Raw genomic sequence first — 21,465 nt, 5'->3', positions numbered from 1 at the left:
GGCGATTTACCTGAGCAAACAGTATGTCAGCATTTTGATATGAGGACTTGGTTAAGGTTAATTATCAAGTCTATTAAAAATAATCACCAAGTTCTCTTACTTGGTACAGCAAACATATATAGTTTGAGATATACTGCTAAAGGCTTGGAGGGTCTGGGAGCGAATCTCACAGTTGGAACATGCGTTCCCCATTTTATTCAAAAGCGTCCTTTACTGGTGATGTAATACATAAGTAATTTATAAACAAAAACAGGAAAATGTAACGCTACATTTGGCGCGTTACAATGAAATTAAATGTAAACAAATACAAAATGAACAATTACACTCATAAATAAAGTCGATACGTAGATTAAATAAAGTAATTTAATAATTATAGGTCTAGTTTAGCTATTTCTTCTGTAAAATACAGAACAGAATGCAACAACGAACATCTGCTAATATCAAGTGTGGAACAGAGACCACAGTGACAATATAAACACATCTATCTTATTAACACAAGTTAATACCACAGTAACAATATAAGCTTTCAAATCACTAGGGCGTAACAATATGGATCCCATCTTACCTTACAAGTTCTGTAAAGAACATCAAATTTAGAATGTAATGTCCCATTTAATATTAGATTTCAACAGGTACAGTCAAATTTGTATCTGTGAAAGGATTAACTAATGTTCAAAGTACTGTAAATTCAGAATTTATTATGTGCATTTATCGTTGCTATTTTTGAAGAATGGACAAAAATGTGAGATTAAAATATTGCAATTTCAGAAATATCTGCATACAGATATATGTATAAGATATCAGAATGCAAGTTCTTATTATTGCGATACCCACCCAGTTGCATTATTCACATTAATAAAAACCTAACCATAAATTCTGAATTTACAATAATATGTGTTAAGGAAATTTCTGACTAAATAATTGTCCAGCTATATACAGGTAATATTTTCTTTGAAATCCTATTTATAAGTAATTTAAACACTTTTTTCTTTCACAGCTTCAGATTTCATTTCATTAGTACCTGCCTCATTAAAAGTGTACGGAGTAGAAGGTCAACAGGTGACCTTGAGTGCGAAATTTACCGGATATCCTATCCCTAATATTACATGGTGGCATGAGAATAAACAGCTTCAGACTTTGGAAGGAGACGTGGATGTTACGTATGTCAAATATAATAATGCATAGTTTTTTTCATGCCCCGACTACAATGTTAGGGGGCAAAGTGTGTTCCTGTCTTTTCATCTGTCTGTACTGCCATTATTCTGTTTAGTTTCAGGTTAAAGCTATGATTTAAGGTAGTTTTTATACGACCTCAAAAAAATTTTTGTGGTCGTATATTGGTATGACGTTGGCGTCGTCTCCGGCGTCGTCCGAAGACACATTGGTTTTCGCACTCTAACTTTAGTTTAAGTGAATGGATCTCTATGAAATTGTACCACAAGGTTCAATACCACAAAAGGAAGGTTGGGATTGATTTTGGGGGTTATGGTACCAATAGTAAAGGAATTAGGGGCCAAAAATAAGCATTTTTGTAACTTCCAGACATAGCTTGTGTGTTAGTTTATGGATCTCTCTGACATTGTACCACAAGGTTCCATATCACAAAAGGAATGCTGGGATTGATTTTGGGGGTAATTGCCTCAAAATTTTAGGAATTAGGGGCAAAAAAAGGGGCAAAAAACAAGCATTTTTCTAGTTTCATGACAATAACTTGTGTGTAAGTGTATGGATCTTTCTGAAATTGTACTACAAGGTTCCATATCACAAAGGGAAAGCTGGGTTTGAGTTTGGGGGTAATTGCCCTAATTGTTTAGGAATTTGGGGCCAAAAAGGGGCCTAAAAACACATTTTTATACGTCCGTTTACGGGACATGTTATGGTATACCGTTGACCGTCTGTCCTTCCGTCTGTCCGTCTGTCCGTCTGTCTGTCCGTCCGTCGTCAACATGACGGACATTAACTCAAAAAAGCTTTAACCAATATGCATGAAACTTTGGTGAATTGTTTATATCTATTGACGTGAGCTCCCTTTCGTTTTTTATAAATTTCAGATTTACCGTTTCCGAGTTGTGGGGTTTTATTCATTAAAAAAGGGGTGATTTTCCAGTTTTCCGACAATAACTCAAGAATGCTTTCACAAACTTGCAAGGAATTTTGGTGAATTGTTTATATCTATTGACATGAGTTCCCTTTCAATTTTTATAAATTTTAGATTTTACGTTTCCGAGTTACAGGGTTTTATTCATAAAAAAAGGGGAATTTTCCAGTTTTCCGACAATAACTAAAAAATGCTTTCAGCAGTTCTCATGAAACTGTGGTGAATTGTTGATATCTGTTGATGTAAGCTGCCTTTAGAATTTTATAAATTTTAGATTTTACATTTCTGAGTTATGGGGTTTTATTCATTAAAAAAGGGGGATTTTCCAGTTTTTGGACAATAACTCAAAAATGCTTTCAGCAGTTCTCATGAAACTTTGGTGAATTATTTATAGCTATTGATGTAATTCTCCTTATTGATTTTCATAAATTTCAAATATGACATTGAGAAGAAATTGAACTTTATTTGTTTATAGTCTGACAACAGATTTACTAAGTATTGCACAACAGCAAGAAATCTTTAATTGAAGATAAATTCAATTCATATAACCAATCTCAAGTTCTTTGACTACATTTATTCAGAAATCTATAATATGTCAAATATTTAATTACAATCCAAATTCAGACCTGTATCAAGCTTGAATATTGTGTCCATTTTTGCCCCAATTGTTCAGGGTTTGCATGACCTCTGCAGGTGTATCCAGCTGCGCTCAGCGAAGCAGTTTATTCTAGTTTCCAGGCAATAACTTGTGTTCAAGTGTATGGATCTCTCTGAAATTGTACCGCAAAGTACCATACCACAAAGGGAAGGCTGGGATTGAGTTTGGGGGTGATGAATCATAAGGGGGTTCAAAAAATTCGGGGGGGGGGGGGGATTTTTTTTTTTCCTTTTTTTTCTTTTTTTCCTTTTTTTTTTCTTTTAAAATTTTCCATTTTAAGTTGGTTATTTCTGATTTATATTTAAAAGCAAATAATAATGATATGGTAGGAGATACACACCAAACAGGATGTGTAAATTATTATATAATAAGTATTGTGCAATAGCCAGAAATTTTCAATTGCACAGTATTGCACAATAGCAAGAAATCTTCAATTGCACAGTATTGCGCAATAGCAAGAAATCTTCAATTGCACAGTATTGCGCAATAGCAAGAAATATCCAATAGCACAATATTGCGCAATAGCAAGAAATTGTCAATTGTACAGTATTGCGCAATAGCAAGAAATATTTAATTGCACAGTATTGTGCAAAAAAAGATACTTCGTATAAATTGCTTATTTCTTGACCAATTTCAATGGGGTTTTATTCTTGAATTCTTGGGGTTCTTTAATATGCTGAATCTAACCATGTATTTAGTTTTTGGATTTTGGGCCCCGTTTTTAAATTGGTCCACATTGAGGTCCAAAGGGTCCAAAATTAAACTTTGTTTGATTTCATCAAAAATTGAATTATTGGGGTTCTTTGATATGCCGAATCTAACGGTGTATTTAGATTCTTAATTTTTGGTTCCGTTTTTAAATTGGTCTACATTAAGGTCCAAAGGGTCCAAAATTAAACTTAGTTTGATTTTAACAAAAATTGAATTCTTAGGGTTCTTTGATATGCTGAATCTAAACATGTATTTAGATTTTTGATTATGGGCCCAGTTTTCAAGTTGGTCCAAATCGGGTTCCAAAATTAAACTTTGTTTGATTTCAACAAAAATTGAATATATGGGGTTCTTTGATATGCTGAATCTAACCATGTATTTAGATTTTTGATTTTTGGGCCCCGTTATCAACTTTGTCCAAATTGAGGTCAAAAGGGTCCAAAATTAAACTTTATTTGATTTCATCAAAAATTGAATTCTTGGGGTTCTTTGATATGCTGAATCTAACCATGTATTTAGATTTTGGATATTGGACCATAATAGGTGAATGTCCAATTTAAAATTTTTAAGTTCTTAGACCACATTCATTCTGTGTCAGAAACCTATGCTGTGTCAAATATTTAATCACAATCCAAATGCAAAGCTGTATCAAGCTTGAATGTTGTGTCCATACTTGCCCCAACTGTTCAGGGTTCGACCTCTGCGGTCATATCAAGCTGCGCCCTGCGGAGCATTTTATTATCACATCAACTTGAAACCTTAGTTGACAATTTCATTATGATTTAACCTTTTAAAGACATACATGCATGCAAATGTAGAGTTTTGACCCAGATTGTGGGGTTCACTGGACACACACATATACTTGTTAAAAGCTCAACTGGCTAAAGGTAGACATAGGCAGTTATGAGAACCATATTCAATATTAGTAACTAATGGACAGTGGTTTATGATCCCCTTCCAAGATAAGATTGGATATTTCAAATGACTTCCCCCCCCCTCCCTTCCCCCCTTTTCCTAGCATACATGCAAATACATTCTGTCTAACCAGCTATTCTTTCTTCAACTTTATATGGAAAGAAATTACCTTTACCTTAAATGCAAATGAAAAATGTGATTAGACTTCTTGAATTTAGTTTACTTAAGAATGGAGAAAATTTTATTGATTTTTATATAATATGCTTTTGAAAACTCAGCATAGCATTTATATATGACAGTCTTTACAAAAAGAAGTATTTATCTTTGAGAAAGTGCGCTTTAAAATATTTTTCCCCAAAATAACTACTCTACTATGGCTAATTGGAGACAATCTTAACCTGAATCATTTCAAGGGAGATAATTTTCCTAGATTTAAAGGAATGCTGTTGTTTTCCAAGGGACATTACTTGAAATCAGATAGAGTTAACATTATTCATAGATTGATAGATGATCATGAGTGATACAGGCTCCTTATAGCTTCTAGTATGATTTTATTCATGAATTTTAAAAATAATGATGACACTGTGTAATTATGTAGTATGTATAAATCATATTCAAACATTTTCAGAACTACCAAGATAGCAACAGCTTACACTATAAGGAAAGTAACAAGACAGATGTCTGGTACATACACAGTTAAAGCTCAAAATGCCCTTGTATCATCCAAAGATATTGAACTGATTGTTAAATGTAAGTGATCATTTGTATGATAAAAATAAGAGGATGTGGTATAATTGCCAATGAGACAACTCTCCACCAGAGACCAAATGTCACATTTGTAGTTCTCTTTTGACCATCTAGGTTTAAGCTGCATAGTTTAAACCTATTGTATCCCCTGCACAAAGATAGTGGTCAAAGCGAAACTTACATATGCAGTTTCCAGCATTAACAATGATTAATGTTTGTGATTAGGTTACAGAGATGATACATATATCTGTGTTACAGTGAATTAAAGCTTTAAGTGTAAACAAACTTGTTTTGTATAGTTTGTTCTTGTGTTGTGCCATTGCACCATTGTCCCAGGTTAGGGGGAGGGTTTGGCGCCAGCAAACTATTTCAACTGCGCCACATTCTGTATGTGCCTGTCCCAAGTCAGGAGCATGTAATTCAGTGGTTGTCGTTTGTTGCTGTATATCATATTTGTTTTTCATTCATTATTTTGAACATAAATCAGGCCGTTTGTTTTCTTGTTTGAATTGTTTTACATTTGTTTTTTTGGGGCCTTTTATAGCTGACTGTGCAGTATGGGTTTTGCTCATTGTTGAAGGCTTACGGTGACCTATAGTTGTTAACTTCTATGTCGTTTGGTCTTTGGTGGAGAGTTGTCTCATTGGCAATTATACCACATCTTCTTATTTTTAGCTCACCTGGCTTTTCTCATCACTTGGCATCCGGCGTCGTCCGTCGTCGTCCCTCGTTGGAGTTAACTTTTTACATTTTGAACTTCTTCTAGAGAACCACTAAATGGAATGAAACCAAACATGGCATGAATGTTCCTTATGAGGTGCTGACCAAGTGTTGTTACTTTGTAGCTGATCCATCATCCAAGATGGCCACCAGCAGGGGACTTAGTTTAACATAGGACCCTTTGGGAAATACATACAAATGTCTTCTTTTAGAGAACCACTGAATGGAATGAAACCAAACATGGCATGAATGTTTCTTATGAGGTGCTGACCGAGTGTTGTTACTTTGAAGCCGATCCATAATCCAAGATGGCTGCCAGCGGGGGACTTAGTTTAACATAGGACCCTATGGGAAATACATACAAATGTCTTCTTTTAGAGAACCACTGAATGGAATGAAACTAAACATGGTATGAATGTTCCTTATGAGGTGCTGACCTAGTGTTGTTACTTTGAAGCCGATCCATAATCCAAGATGGATGCCAGCGGGGGACTTAGTTTAACATGGGACCCTATGGGAAATACATACAAATGTCTTCTTTTAGAGAACCACTGAATGGAATGAAACCAAACATGGCATGAATGTTCCTTATGAGGTGCTGACCAAGTGTTGTTACTATGAAGCTGATCCATAATCCAAGATGGCTGCCAGCAGGGGACTTAGTTTAACAAAGGACCCTATGGAAAATACATACAAATGTCTTCTTTTAGAGAACCATTAAATGGAATGAAACCAAACATGGCATGAATGTTTCTTATGAGGTGCTGACCGAGTGTTGTTACTTTGAAGCCGATCCATAATCCAAGATGGCCGCCTGCAAGGGACTTAGTTTAACATGGGACCCTATGAGAAATACATACAAATGTCTTCTTTTAGAGAAACACTGAATGGAATGAAACCAAACATGGCATGAATGTTCCTTATGAGGTGCTGACCGAGTGTTGTTACTTTGAAGCCGATCCATAATCCAAGATGGCCGCCAGCGGGGACTAGGTTTAACATGGGACCCTATGGGAAATACATACAAACGTCTTCTTTTAGAGAACCACTGAATGGATTGAAACTAAACATGGCAAGAATGTTCCTTATGAGGTGCTGACCAAGTGTTGTTACTTTGAAGCTGATCCATTATCCAAGATGGCAGCCAGTGGGGGACTTAGTTTAACATAGGACCCTATGGGAAATACATACAAATGTCTTCTTTTAGAGAACCACTGAATGCAATGAAACCAAACATGGCATGAATGTTCCTTATGAGGTGCTGACCAAGTGTTGTTACTATGAAGCCGATCCATAATCTAAGATGGCCGCCAGCGGAGGACTTAGTTTAACATAGAACCCTATGAGAAATACGTACAAATGTTTTCTTTTAGAGAACCATTGAATGGAATGAAACCAAACATGGCATGCATGTTCCTTATGAGGTGCTGACCAAGTGTTGTTACTTTGAAGCTGATCCTTCGTCCATGATGGCTGCCAGATGGGGACAATGTTTAACAAAGGACCCTATGGACAATACATACAAATGTCTTCTTTTAGAGAACCACATACTGAATGGATTGAAACCAAACATGGCATGAATGTTCCTTATGAGGTGCTGACTAAGTTTTGTTACTTTGAAGCTGATCCTTCATCCATGATGGCCGCCAATGGGGGGACTTCCTTTAACATAAGACCCTATGGGAAATACATACAAATGCTTCTTCTAGAGGAGCACTGAATGGAATGAAACCAAAACATGGCATAAATGTTTCTTATGAGGTGCTCATTAAGTGTTGCTACTTTGTTGCCGTTTTACTGTTCAAGATGGCCACCAGGATTTTTTATTAAATTACAGGACCAATATTAAACCAAATTTGGCCTCACTCATTATTAGGGTATCTGTTATGATTTTAATCTATTTTTACATGATTTCCAATACCAAAGTATAATCAGGTGAGCGACACAGGCTCTTGAGAGCCTCTAGTTATAATTATTTTCACAGATACATTTTTCAGCATTTAGCCCTTTCTAGCCAACTTTCGGTTACTTATTCTGGAGATTTTTCTTTCATTGTTGATGAATTCATATCAGAAAATATACAAGTTTGACAAACTGGGGACAATTTATATTTGGTTAAATAAAGTTAAAATTGGTTGGTTGACAATGTAACAGCCAGTTTACACCCATAATTCTTATTCTTAATGTGAACTAGTGCAATATGATATATTTTTGCACACTAAATTTTGGTAATATTCTGTACGAAATACGTTTTTGCCATACAATAAAAAAATTATTTAATAAATAGTATGCTATATTTATTGTGTGTACAATGTAAAAAATTTTAAAAGCTAAGAAGATGTAAAAATGAAGTGCTTATAAACCAAAAGGTCTTTATAGAACATGCAAAACTATCAAAATTGAATTTTGCCGGAGGAGCATTTTTACAATTGCAAGATTGTATGTATATTTATTGCATGTATTTACCTGGCCACTCAGATAGTATTGCACAGGAAGACTCCACTGACGCTTGGACAGTGACTCCACTGACGCTTGGACAGTGACTCCATTGGCTCTTGGACAGTGACTCCACTGACGCTTGGACAGTGACTCCACTGACGCTTGGACAGTGACTCCATTGACGCTAAATATGTCATTTGATTGATGCCTAGACCAAGCACTGGTTACCTTTGGGGACGGATAGTCCACCAGCAGCAGCAGTGGTAGTATAACAAACAAATTCTATTTATTACAATATGTTTATTTGACAGATAAACCTTTAGTACAGATAAAATCAACTAAACCAGGAGATTACTACATACTCAACAGACTCTATACCATAACATGTAATACACAATCAATACCCTCGGTTGACTTCGGTGATATATGGATGGAATTCTCACCGTGTGGCATAAATCTGTGTAATGACAAGACAAGACAACAATGGAAAAAACTGTCGGATACTAATCTAAAGGTGGAGTATGAGGCTCAGGAAGGGAGTAGTTTCCAATTAATGTTGTTTGCTTCTCAGACTGGAGTGTTTAGGTGCAAAGCTAAGAATGAAGTTGGAAATACAACATCTGCAAAGGAAATAATAAAGATAAGTGGTGAGTTTATGACATAAGGCGATCATTCTTACCATGATTTAGTTGTAATCGGTATGATTCTCAATTTATATTTGAAAAACTAAATGGTTATGAAGAAAATACTCATCAAGTAAACATCATATTGGAAGGGAAAACAAATATAAAAAGGAAGAGTTCAAAAATAGAAAATCACATCGTCTTATAGGGATTATATACCAATACAATTCTTTTTAAATGTTTATTTCAAAATTTGTTCACAGATATTTATATATTAAAACCTTGTTTTCCATGCCTTCCTACAATAGTTAGGGGATATTTTGTTTTCCAGTCAGTGCAAGTGTACATCTATTCCTCTGTCCTGTATTAGGTTAAAGTTTTAGTTTAAGGTAGTTAACGATGAAGTTAGGGTCACAACAACTTGAACCTCAGTATGTTTGTTCATTATGATGTTAATTTTATAAAATACATACCAAATTAGGATTTTGACCTGGATTTTATGGTTCACTGAACGATTAAATTTGAATATGTGAGCAGGCCATGGTGATACATTGATTCATATTTTTTTGTTAATTAATGCCTTATTATGTATGATATTGAATTGGTTTATATAAGATATATTTCATTTCATTTCAAATCCATATATTTTGTAGGATAAAACATAATGAACAGGTGAACTGATGTAAATTAAAACAATTTATTTTATAGAAATGGAGGAAGGTTTGTTCTTACATGTGTCCTATGTTACACCAATAGAGGAAGACAAAATTACAATTACCTGCTACGCCACCTTGTGGGAGTACAATATAGTAAATGTATTGTACCGGGAAGATGGATCAGATACACTGCAACCAATAGAAAATGGGAACAGGACCACTATTACTATAGGGAGGTAAACAGAATTGATAACTAGATTTGCCATTGTAAGCAATAGCGGATGTCACCCTTCCCCCCATTGCCTCTAAGCGGCAGCCATTTTGAAAATTTTAAACAGTGAATGGACATATATGCATGGCTTTACATCTTTCTGTAAATTTTCAGAACATTTGGAGCATTTTGAAATTTTTACACATTTTTGCTGTTTCCATGGCAACGGCGGCCATTTTGGAAATTCCAGAGCCAGAAGTCTCATTAATACTTGCCAGTTAACATTTATATTAAGTTTCATAAAGTTTGTAGCATTTTGAAATTTTTTGACATTTTTGCTGGTTTCCATGGTAACAGAGACCATTTCCAAAATTTTAGAGACAGATGCCACATTGGTACATTGGAGGGAACATACCATCAAGGTTTCAATGGATTTGACCTACCATTTTAAGAGAGGAAATGCTACATGAAGGTGTTTGGATCATTTTGACCTGTTTTGCATTGTTTCCATGGTAACGGCAGACATTTTTGAAATTCCAACGTCAAATTCCACATCTACCAATGTTGCTCATCATGACTGTGAAGTTTCATTAAATTTTGAGCATTTTGATATTTTTGAAATTTTTGGTGTAGTTTCCATGGCAACATAGTAGTTCCAGTGATTGCCAAAATCATCCAAAACCAGTATATAGTGGGCACCTACATTGTATTAAAATATCATAATTCTAAGTTTATGCATATCCAAATAATCCACCAAACTCAAAAAAATTTATTTTTTCACCTTTCTTTGGTTTCCATGGTAACGTTGGCCATTTAAAAAATTCCAAAGGTGTCGTGCATAACTAGAGTTTGTGGTCCTCATTTTGGTACCCATTCAATACAATTGGTCCATTAATCTATGAGAAAACTGGCGGACAAAAAAAGGTGGAATAATAATAATAATAACTAGATTTGCAATTGCAAGCAATAGCGGATGGCACCCTTCACCCGTTGCCAGGTGAGTGGCAGTCATTTAGAAAATTCCAAAGTCAAAGAGTGCATCTACACATGCAAATTATCATTTTTGTAAAGTTTCATTAAGTTTGGAGCTTATGAAATTTTGGACATTTTTGCTGTTTCCATGGTTAAGGCGGCCATTTTGAAAATTCCAACTTCAAAATGCAACTCTGCCCATGCCAGTTACCATCTCTATAAAGTTTCATCCAGTTTGCAGCATTTTGATTTTTTTTGAAATTTTGGACATTTTTGCTGCATCCATGGTTACAGTGGATAATTCCAAAATTCTAAAAGCAGACATCTTATTGCCACATGTCATGTTATATATCAGTACAGTTTCATTGACTTAGGTGAAATACTTTTTAAGAAAATGTTGATTTTATGCGTTTTTCCATAGGGTCAATGTTAAACTTGCCCCCAGTTTCCATGACAACAGTGGCCATTTTGGAGTATCCAAATATCGTCTTGGCATCTTGGCATACTAGGTAACATTTCCATTAAGTTTCATCCAGTTGAGTCTTATAATGAAAGATTTAGCATTTTTCACAATTTAACTGTTTCCATGGTAACGGCAGCCATTTTGAAAATTCCAAGTTCAAAATGCAGCTCAGGCCATGCCAGTTACTATTTTAGTGAAGTTTCGTACAGTTTGGAACACTTTGAATATTTTCGGATTTTTGCTGTTTCCATGGAAACGGCAGCCATCTTGACCATTCCAAAGTCAGATGCACAACTTCACATGCTGGTCCACATTATTGTAAAGTTCCATCAACATTGGTCCATTCAATTCTAAGAACTTGCGTGGACAAAATGTGTGGAAGAAGATTAAGGAAAAAAAGAATCTTAGAATAACAATACGTCACCCCAACTCCGTTGAGGGTGCCATAATAAAGAAATGGAGGAAAAGCAATATGTCACCCGACGTTGTCGTACGGGTGACATAATTACCTCACAAGGGGAAACTACAGGAGAAAAAAAAAACTAAAAAAGACAAATTATAAAACATTTCAATCCTGGCAGCATTGTCAATAGTATATCATTTGCATGTCATATTGTTTATAAAATACAAAAAACAGGCTAATCAAAAAAAAATTTTGAATTACTTCATCAGACTCAGAAAATCATCAAGTAATAGAATATTTATCTGTTGCCCACATCTAAGTCAAAGTAAACAGGGGGTTGCAATGTGTCCATGTTTATATATAATGTTTTTCGAGCTGAGGTTAAATTCATACATTAACGGTTCACCCTTCACATTAATATCATAATTTTCACGAAACATTCATGTGACGGATATTTTGATGTATTTTTCATGATCCTAAAATAAGCGAAAATAACACTGTGCACAAATTTCCATGTTTATAGTATAGAATAGAAATAACTTTTCTTGAAAATATGTTATTGCTTAAGTGAAAAAGCAAAAAAATATTGTTCTCTGTGTTTTTATCTGAAATATAATTATTTGTTTTTTGTTAGTAGCCTTTAATCCTAAATGATGTTTTCACTATTCTTGTTCATTTTTTAGCTCAACTGGCCTAAAGGGAAGATCTACTAACAAGTTAAATTTTGACAATTTAGTTAGTAGACTGTCACTCTTTCTAGGAGTGATTGCCCTTAAATGAGGATTTTTTTTATCCCTCTTTTGTGTTTTGAGCAAAAACTAAAAAAGATAGAGAGAAACTAAACAGACTAAATGATCAGCAATACAAGATCAACAAAACAGAGATTTTTGTCATGAATTCTATTCTTGTCTACAATGTTGGAGAGTGTCCTTTTTGAATATGCACATAGACCAAGGTAAGTGACACAGGCTCTTTAGAGCCTCTAGTTTCGAGTTTCTAAATTGAGGGAGCTAAGTGGCCCATGGAAAAAATAAGGGGAGAGGGCTCAGCAGTCAAAATTAAAAACAAATGTACTTTAAAAGCTAATTTTTGTCCAAAACTGAACTATGTGTTAGTTGTGCTGGCCATTGATATGTTTCTAAATGTTTTGTAAATACAGAAAAATACACAAAAACCTAAGACTGAAATTGGATTTTAGATTTTAATGATGATTTTTCATTTGATTTCAGATCTGCTTTTTCCCTAACAGTTAAGCTGGTTATTCATTCAGTCAAACTATCAGATACTGGTTCCTATGTTTGTCTGGGTATGAAACCCAATAGTAGTAGTCATATAGAACCAGATAGAACAGAAAAAAAGATTACAGTTAGAGGTATTGTATACTTGTATTAATTTGCATTTATATTTAAAACACAATTGGGTGGACACTAAAAGTAAATCTTTCAAAATTTTGAATTAGAAATCGGGTACAATACTGTAAATTCAGAAATTATTGTGAAGATTTTATTAATTCGAATAATGCGACTGGGTGAGTATTGCAATAGTAAGAACTCGCATTCTGATAAAATCTGCAAACAGATTTTTTGAAATTGCAATAATTAAACTCACATTTTTGTCCATTCTTGAAAAATCGCAATAACAAATGCATACAAAAATTTCTGAATTTACAGTATACAGTCAAACTTGTATTAAGTAGTCACTGATGTGAATTAATAAAAGTGAGGAGATTTGCAATCTTCATAAAAACCTGCTCTTAAAACAGACCTCTGTATTTCAAACACGTTGGATAGATCCAGTTGTCTTATTTGTGGACATTTGCTATGGAGAAATAGGAATAGTAAAACCAACGATTTCTATATTATTCTTTAACAGGGATCGTAAAACCACATTTAGCCGGAGGATCACATGAGCAAGACACGAGAATTAGTATTAATGAGGGAATATCTTACAAAGTGGCTGATTGTGAGATGGTAGGGATACCAGAACCAACCTACCGATGGTTTAAGGACAACAAGTTAATAGATGATGACAACAATACTTTAGGGATCTACTTTACAGACAACAATAAGAGGTTTGTATGGATTACATTTTAGGACCATTAAAAGCTTTATGCATTTTATTTTAGTTTTATTCTGGCACTTATGTGCTAAAATAGTTGTTTTTATTTTGCCGCAGAATTTGTATGACAATTAGCTGTTAAAATAAATCTGCTAGCTTACATGCTCCCCTAGTTTATTTGGAAGTCCTATAATAATATTTTGTACTTTAAAAGTTAACAGCTGCCAGATAGAAATGTTGTAATGTATATTATATATATGCTACTATCATGACTATCCAGTATATACATCACGATAATGAGATCTTCATCGGTATTGATTACTGTAAATTTAGAAATTATTGCAAGGTTTTTATTAATGCGAATAATGCGACTGAATGAATATCGCAATAATAAAAACTTGCATTCTGATATCTGATACATACAACTGTATGCAGATTTTCCTGAAATCGCAATAATTAATCTCGCATTTTAGTTCATTCTTCAAAATTCGCAATAATAAATGCACGCAATAGTTTCTGAATTTACAGTACCGGGTATGTAAGAATATGATAAAATACGTTGTACAGAGGACAAAATCAAGGATAAAGAATACTTGCTTACAATCATATTTTCTTGTAGTTGTTTTGTAGAGGAATAAATATGTAAGTGTATGAAAATACATCTTCTACATAAACTTTCAATAATTTTTTGGATTCTATGGAAGCACTTGTTCTATTTGAAATTTAATTGATAATTCATCTGTTATCAAGTCTGTCAATTAACCGCACATTTGCAACGTTTTACTCAGTTACATGATCTACACTTAGGTGGTTAAAATTTTTCTCAGACATAATTAACTTGGTCAAACCTTCATGCACAGAACTTTATGAAAATTACACAGAAACAGACACTATCCAAAACAAATTAGTTTTTTTTTTCTTCAATTCTAAATTTTACTGCTAAAAGGACTCATTTTTTGGCAGTTAACACATGATAAACCTCTTAGGTTAAAGTTTTTTTTAACATCAATAACTTTGTAAAACCTTCATAGAATATTAAGAATGGCAGAAGTTTTATTTATGATTAAGAGATTATGTCTGAAGCAAAAGTTTGAAAATATTTTTTTTTCATTTTTCTTTATTTTATAATGGCAATAACATTTGCACTCACTAACTTTCACAGCCTGTGGTTTATTAATTTGGTGTTGTGATGAAAAGTTGCATGATTACTCACCATTACTAGCATGACTAGAAGTTGTGTTTTGTATAAGAAAGAAAACTGTACAGACAAAGTCCTGGTAAATTACTTAGATCAACTTAGTCAACGTGTGCATAGGTGCAAAAAGTCTTATCCACCTCAATTATTTTTTATGTGTAGCAGGGTTCTCTGTGATGGCTTCCCATCACACACGAGGGGGGGGGGGGGGGGGGGGGGGGTCTCAACATGGGATTGTTGGTACAGTTGTGCAGCAAACACCCCCCATTCATATATTGAATAATTGTGAAATCCCTACCTATACATATATTTCACAGCGAAATCATAACCCATGTGACAGTGTAATAAAATTTGATCATTAACAAAACCTGTGTCAATAAGTTTCAGCAGATGTGGAAATTTTAATGACAAAGAGTTTGGGAAATTCAGTGAAGATCGTTGCACAACAAACTGAAAAATTATGACCCATTGATATATCACAATCGGTCAATTACTACATATTGATATATTTCCTCGGTAAAATTGCACCCCATTGATATATTTGGCGTATCAAAAAAGGCACATATGTATATACCTTCATATAGAAAGAGACCCCCCCCGTGCCATCACATTCATTTAGTTTACTGAAAAAGTTAGTTTTAGTGTACAAATGTTGAAATCATCAATTTTCGTAGACATATATTATTATTATGCTTGTTATTTCAGTTTACACATTAATGAAACTTCTAAAATTCACCGAGGTGTTTATACATGTGAAGCAACGAACCGAGGGGGCGTGGCTTACAGTAACTGGACTTTATCTGTTGGTATGTTACTATTTTAAGAGCAAAATCAATAATAAAGAAGGATTAAGAAGTAAAATTCTACATTTGTTTACTAGAATAAATAGAAATCACCCTGTCTGTCTATCTTTATGTTAACTTTTTTAGGGGTCATTTGGTAGTAATAAGTACAATGTACCTTGATAAAAGACATGAATTTGAGAAAAATTGGTGGACAACAACGGTGAAGCATTTCGACATCATTTTTATACGACCGCAAACAAATTTTTGTGGTCGTATATTGGTATGACGTTGGCGTTGTCGTCGTCGTCGTCGTCGTCGGAAGACACGTTAGTTTTCGCACTCTAACTTTAGTTTAAATGAATGGATCTCAATGAAATTTTACCATAAGGTTCAATACCACAAAAGGAAGGTGGGGATTGATTTTGGGGGTTATGGTACCAACAGTTAAGGAATTAGGGGCCAAAAATAAGCATTTTTGTAACTTCCAGACATAACTTGTGTGTAAGTGTATGGATCTCTCTGACATTGTACCACAAGGTTCCATATCACAAAGGGAATGCTGGGATTGATTTTGGGGGTAATTGCCTCCAAATTTTAGGAATTAGGGGCCAAAAAGGGGCAAAAAACAAGCATTTTTCTAGTTTCATGACAATAACTTGTGTGTAAGTGTATGGATCTCTCTGACATTGTATCACAAGGTTCCATATCACAAAGGGAATGCTGGGATTGATTTTGGGGGTAATTCCCTCAAAATTTTAGGAATTAGGGGCCAAAAAGGGGCAAAAAACAAGCAATTTTCTAGTTTCATGACAATAACTTGTGTGTAAGTGTATGGATCTTTATGAAATTGTACTACAAGGTTCCATATCACAAAGGGAAAGCTGGAATTGAGTTTGGGGGTAATTGCCCAAAAAGTTTAGGAATAAGGGGCCAAAAAGGGGCCAAAAATAAGCATTTTTCTAGTTTCCAGACAATAACTTGTGTTCAAATGTATGGATCTCTCTGAAATTGTACTGCAAGGTACCATACCTCAAAGGGAAGGCTGAGATTGATTTTGGGGGTTATTCCCTCAAAATTTTAGTAATTAGGGGCCATAAAAGGGCCAAAAAACAAGCATTGTTCTAGTTTTAGGACAATTAACTTGTGTGTAAATGTATGGATCTTTATGAAATTGTACTGCAAGGTTCCATATCACAAAGGGAAAGCTGGGTTTGAGTTTGGGGGTAATTGCCCTAAACATTTAGGAATTTGGAGCCAAAATGGGGCCAAAAAACAAGCATTTTTCTAGTTTCCAGACAATAACTTGTGTTCAAGTGTATGGATATCTCTGAAATTGAACTGCAAGCTACCATACCACAAAGGGAAAGCTGGGATTGAGTTTGGGGGTGATGAATCATAAGGGGGTTCAAAAAATTGGGGGGGATTTTTTTTTCATTTTTTTTCTTTAAAATTTTCCATTTTAAATTGGTTATTTCTGATTTATATATAAAAGCAAATAATAATGATATGGTTTGAATAGGTAAATTAAAAATTTTTAAGTTCTTAGACCACTTCATTCTGTGTGAGAAACCTATGCTGTGTCAAATATTTAATTACAATCCAAATTCAGTGCTGTATCAAGCTTGAATGTTGTGTCCATACTTGCCCCAACTGTTCAGGGTTCGACCTCTGCGGTCGTATCAAGCTGCGCCCCAGCGGAGCATTTATTTATTTCCTGATAACATGGAACATTTATATGACTAATCATGCTCTCTTTATCAACACTATAATTTTGAATAAGAAAACAAACAAAAAGCTTGTCAATGAATTAGTTTCATTGTTAAAGGGTAAAATGTCATTTTTTAGCATTGATCCTTCTATTTTGAAAATTCTATAGAGTTGTATAATTATTGATCATGCACACATTTTAAGTAAGAATTGATTGTGTGCTTCATGCAAAATGAGCTTCAGTCAAAGCTTTTACACCCCTTTAAATCACAAAAAAAGAATTATTCATTAATAAAACACAAACATACTTTTTTTATAACATAAAATACCATGACATAAACTTGTTTACAGTTTCAAAGGTAAAGATGAAGGTTAATTATATCAAGAAGTTTTTACTAGCTATGTTAAGTGAGACCCTTAATATGAATATATCGTGACCACCAAGAGATGTTTTTTTTTCAGAATATTGAAATGTGATTCTTTTTGTAGGTGAACTGAATAAAGGACTTCAAAAAAGACATGAAACAGAAATAATTGTGTCTGTGGTTGTCGTAGCAACAATAATGATAGTAGTCATAGTGATACTGATGTGTATACTGTACAGACGTAAAGCTGCAGCACTGGTGAGTCATGAGTTAGAATAGAGAATGACAAATACACATAGCTTCATGATATGTGTAAGAATAGGGAATGACAAATACACATAGCTTCATGATATGTGTAAGAATAGGGAATGACAAATACACATAGCTTCATGATATGTGTAAGAATAGGGAATGACAAATACACATAGCTTCATGATATATTAAATGAAAAATCAATGTCCTGAAATAATAAAACTCATCATAGATACCAGGATTAAAATTTTGTCCCCCAGACTCAAAGAAATCAGATCCTTCACACAGCTCTGTTAGAATTGTTTGTCATTCCTGTAAGATCTGAGGACATCTTATAAAGGGTCATGTATAGATGACCTTTTCATGCAAATTTTTAATCTGCTTATCATTTCGAGTGACACACTGGCACTTTGATTACAATTTTTTACGGCAAATATAGATGAAGGTGTTTTTAAAATTTATTTCACCGTTATGATGATTAAACGTTTAACAACTAAAGTTTTCTTATCTAAAACATGAAGAAAAAATGAAGCTTTACTGTTTTGCTAAGATTTGAAATGTTTTCAATCGGCTCGCTGCATAAAATCAGAATCGTGTCCAGAAATTATCTAATTAGAACATTGATTTTCTGGACTATTTGGAAATAGCTTACTGTGTACCTGACAATATTTCTTATAGTCATAGATTAAAACCATCTTATAATGTTGACCAGTACTCCTTCTTATGTGAGTTATGTAGATTGTGATAAACAATGTCCCCACTCAAACATGACTGTGTATTTATATATTTCAAAGACTTTTGTATCTCCAGTGATCATGGCATGTCCCATTAAGCCAATCGCTGAGCAGTATCAAAGTCATAAGTGAGTTGATGAATTCAAACTGTAGATATAAAACCTTTCTTTAATTCTTAGTTTAATTATATCTTGATTATATATAAACAAAAATTACATTTTCTTTAATCAAATTGCATTTAATTATTTTTGTTCATTAAGCATAAAGAATTGGAGAAAACGTTGATACATCCAAGTGGAGACTATAATCCTGATATACCTATTGATGAACAAACATCCTGTTTACCCTATGATCCAAAATGGGAGTTCCCAAAAAAGAGGCTCAGACAAGGTAAACTCACAGAATCTTTCAATTTGCCATTTCAGAATCTAATGCAGTCTGTGTATTTGCTAACATCTGGAACATTGGATATACAACTAATGGTAGAACCATATTTTTATGCCCCGACCACTAGGCTAAGGGGGCAATAAGTGTTACCCTTGACTGTCTTTCCATATGTCCTTCTGTTTGTTTTATTTTTGTTTCCGCACTCTAACTTAAGTTTTCCTTCTCCAAATTTTATGAAACTCATACATAATGCTAAGAACTGAAACTCACAAACATAGTTCAAATTTGGACAGTGAGTCACTTACTGTTCTAGAGTTATGTCCCTTTATAACTTGGAAAACGCCAATTTTTTTCGTTTCTGCACTCTAACTTAAACAAGTAAGGCTAACAAAGAAATTACAATAAAGGGAACCAATGCATTATTCAGAGAATTTAATGATTATAGGTTCAGATGTTTAGCATAGAAACTGGTCACCACTGACCATTCCAAGAATTGCAGAAGGTATTCTTTAACATGCATAGAGCATGGCACTTGAGTAGCATAGGGCATCAGATTGCAAGTCTGTATTCCAATAAGGTTAACTTGTAAAGAAAAAATGCAAATTTTTAATTAGTGCTTATGATAATAGTTATCTTGTATTATGAAATCAAAGTAAGAAAAACTGTTACAAACCTCTTTTTAGCTCACCTGGCCCGAAGGGCCAAGTGAGCTTTTCTCATCACTTGGCGTCCGGCGGCGTCCGTCGTCGGCGTTAACTTTTTACATTTTGAACTTCTTCTAGAGAACCACTGAATGGAATGAAACCAAACATGGCATGAATGTTCCTTATGAGGTGCTGACCAAGTGTTGTTACTTTGTAGCCGATCCATCATCCAAGATGGCCGCCAGCGGGGGACTTAGTTTAACATAGGACCCTATGGGAAATACATACAAATGACTTCTTTTAGAGAACCACTGAATGGAATGAAACCAAACATGGCATGAATGTTCCTTATGAGGTGCTCACCAAGTGTTGTTACTTTGTAGGCAATCCATCATCCAAGATGGCCGCCAGTGGGGGACTTAGTTTAACATAGGACCCTATGGGAAATACATACAAATGTCTTCTTTTAGAGAACCACTGAATGGAATGAAACCAAACATGGCATGAATGTTCCTTATGAGATTCTGACCAAGTGTTGTTACTTTGTAGCCGATCCATCATCCAAGATGGCCGCCAGCAGGGGACTTAGTTTAACATAGGACCCTATGGGAAATACATACAAATGTCTTCTTTTAGAGAACCACTGAATGGAATGAAACCAAACATGGCATGAATGTTCCTTATGAGGTTCTGACCAAGTGTTGTTACTTTGTAGCCGATCCATCATCCAAGATGGCCGCCAGCGGGGGACTTAGTTTAACATAGGACCCTATGGGAAATACATACAAATGTCTTCTTTTAGAGAACCACTGAATGGAATGAAATCAAACATGGCATGAATGTTCCTTATGAGGTGCTGACCAAGTGTTGTTACTTTGCAGTCGGTCCATCATCCAAGATGGCCGACAGCAGGGGACTTAGTTTAACAAAGAACCTATGGGAAATACATACAAATGTCTTCTTTTAGAGAACCAATAAATGGAATGGAACCAAACATGGCATGAATGTTTCTTATGAGATGTTGACCAAGTGTTGTTACTTTGCAGCCGATCCATCATCCAAGATGGCCGACAGCGGGGGACTTAGTTGAACATAGGACCCTATGGGAAATACATACAATTGTCTTCTTTTAGAGAACCACTGAATGGAATTGAACCAAACATGGCATGAATGTTCCTTATGAGGTTCTGACCAAGTGTTGTTACTTTGTTGCCGATCCATCATCCAAGATGGCCGCCAGCGGGGGACTTAGTTTAACATAGGACCCTATGGGAAATACATACAAATGTCTTCTTTTAGAGAACCACTGAATGGAATGAAACCAAACATGGCATGAATGTTCCTTATGAGGTGCTGACCAAGTGTTGTTACTTTGCAGTCGGTCCATCATCCAAGATGGCCAACAGCAGGGGACTTAGTTTAACAAAGAACCTATGGGAAATACATACAAATGTCTTCTTTTAGAGAACCAATAAATGGAATGGAACCAAACATGGCATGAATGTTTCTTATGAGATGTTGACCAAGTGTTGTTACTTTGCAGCCGATCCATCATCCAAGATGGCCGACAGCGGGGGACTTAGTTGAACATAGGACCCTATGGGAAATACGTACAATTGTCTTCTTTTAGAGAACCACTGAATGGAATTGAACCAAACATGGCATGAATGTTCCTTATGAGTTGCTGACCAAGTGTTGTTACTTTGCAGTCGATCCATCATC

General features: G+C 34.7%; 1 protein-coding gene and 1 long non-coding RNA gene across 29 annotated transcripts in view; both read left to right on the top strand.

The window, feature by feature from the left end:
• Positions 1-21,465, top strand: part of LOC127726333 (vascular endothelial growth factor receptor 1-like) — a 255,073-nt gene that overhangs the window by 48,122 nt on the left and 185,486 nt on the right. For 10 of the 28 annotated variants that reach the window (XM_052233670.1, XM_052233668.1, XM_052233672.1 and 7 more), the window contains exons 9-17: positions 998-1,160; positions 5,011-5,132; positions 8,600-8,935; positions 9,620-9,803; positions 12,846-12,988; positions 13,489-13,687; positions 15,575-15,675; positions 17,851-17,984; positions 18,973-19,102. The exons of 8 other annotated variants lie outside the window; for them this stretch is intronic. In XM_052233670.1, the coding sequence (XP_052089630.1) occupies positions 998-1,160; positions 5,011-5,132; positions 8,600-8,935; positions 9,620-9,803; positions 12,846-12,988; positions 13,489-13,687; positions 15,575-15,675; positions 17,851-17,984; positions 18,973-19,102 (1,512 nt within the window). The remainder of the gene's footprint in view (positions 1-997; positions 1,161-5,010; positions 5,133-8,599; positions 8,936-9,619; positions 9,804-12,845; positions 12,989-13,488; positions 13,688-15,574; positions 15,676-17,850; positions 17,985-18,972; positions 19,103-21,465) is intronic. 10 more of the 28 variants (XM_052233688.1, XM_052233684.1, XM_052233664.1 and 7 more) reach the window with 8 other exon arrangements.
• Positions 5,870-7,579, top strand: LOC127726354 (uncharacterized). Its single transcript, XR_007993506.1, has 3 exons — positions 5,870-6,112; positions 6,279-6,776; positions 6,942-7,579. It is a non-coding gene; the product is annotated as an uncharacterized LOC127726354 (long non-coding RNA).

This window comes from Mytilus californianus, unplaced genomic scaffold (genome assembly GCF_021869535.1).
Source record: "Mytilus californianus isolate M0D057914Y unplaced genomic scaffold, xbMytCali1.0.p SCAF_17, whole genome shotgun sequence".
NCBI classification, from domain to species: Eukaryota; Metazoa; Mollusca; class Bivalvia; order Mytilida; family Mytilidae; genus Mytilus; species Mytilus californianus.
Note: the sequence above shows the minus strand (reverse complement) of the source record. Positions and strands in the feature narration are given on the sequence as shown.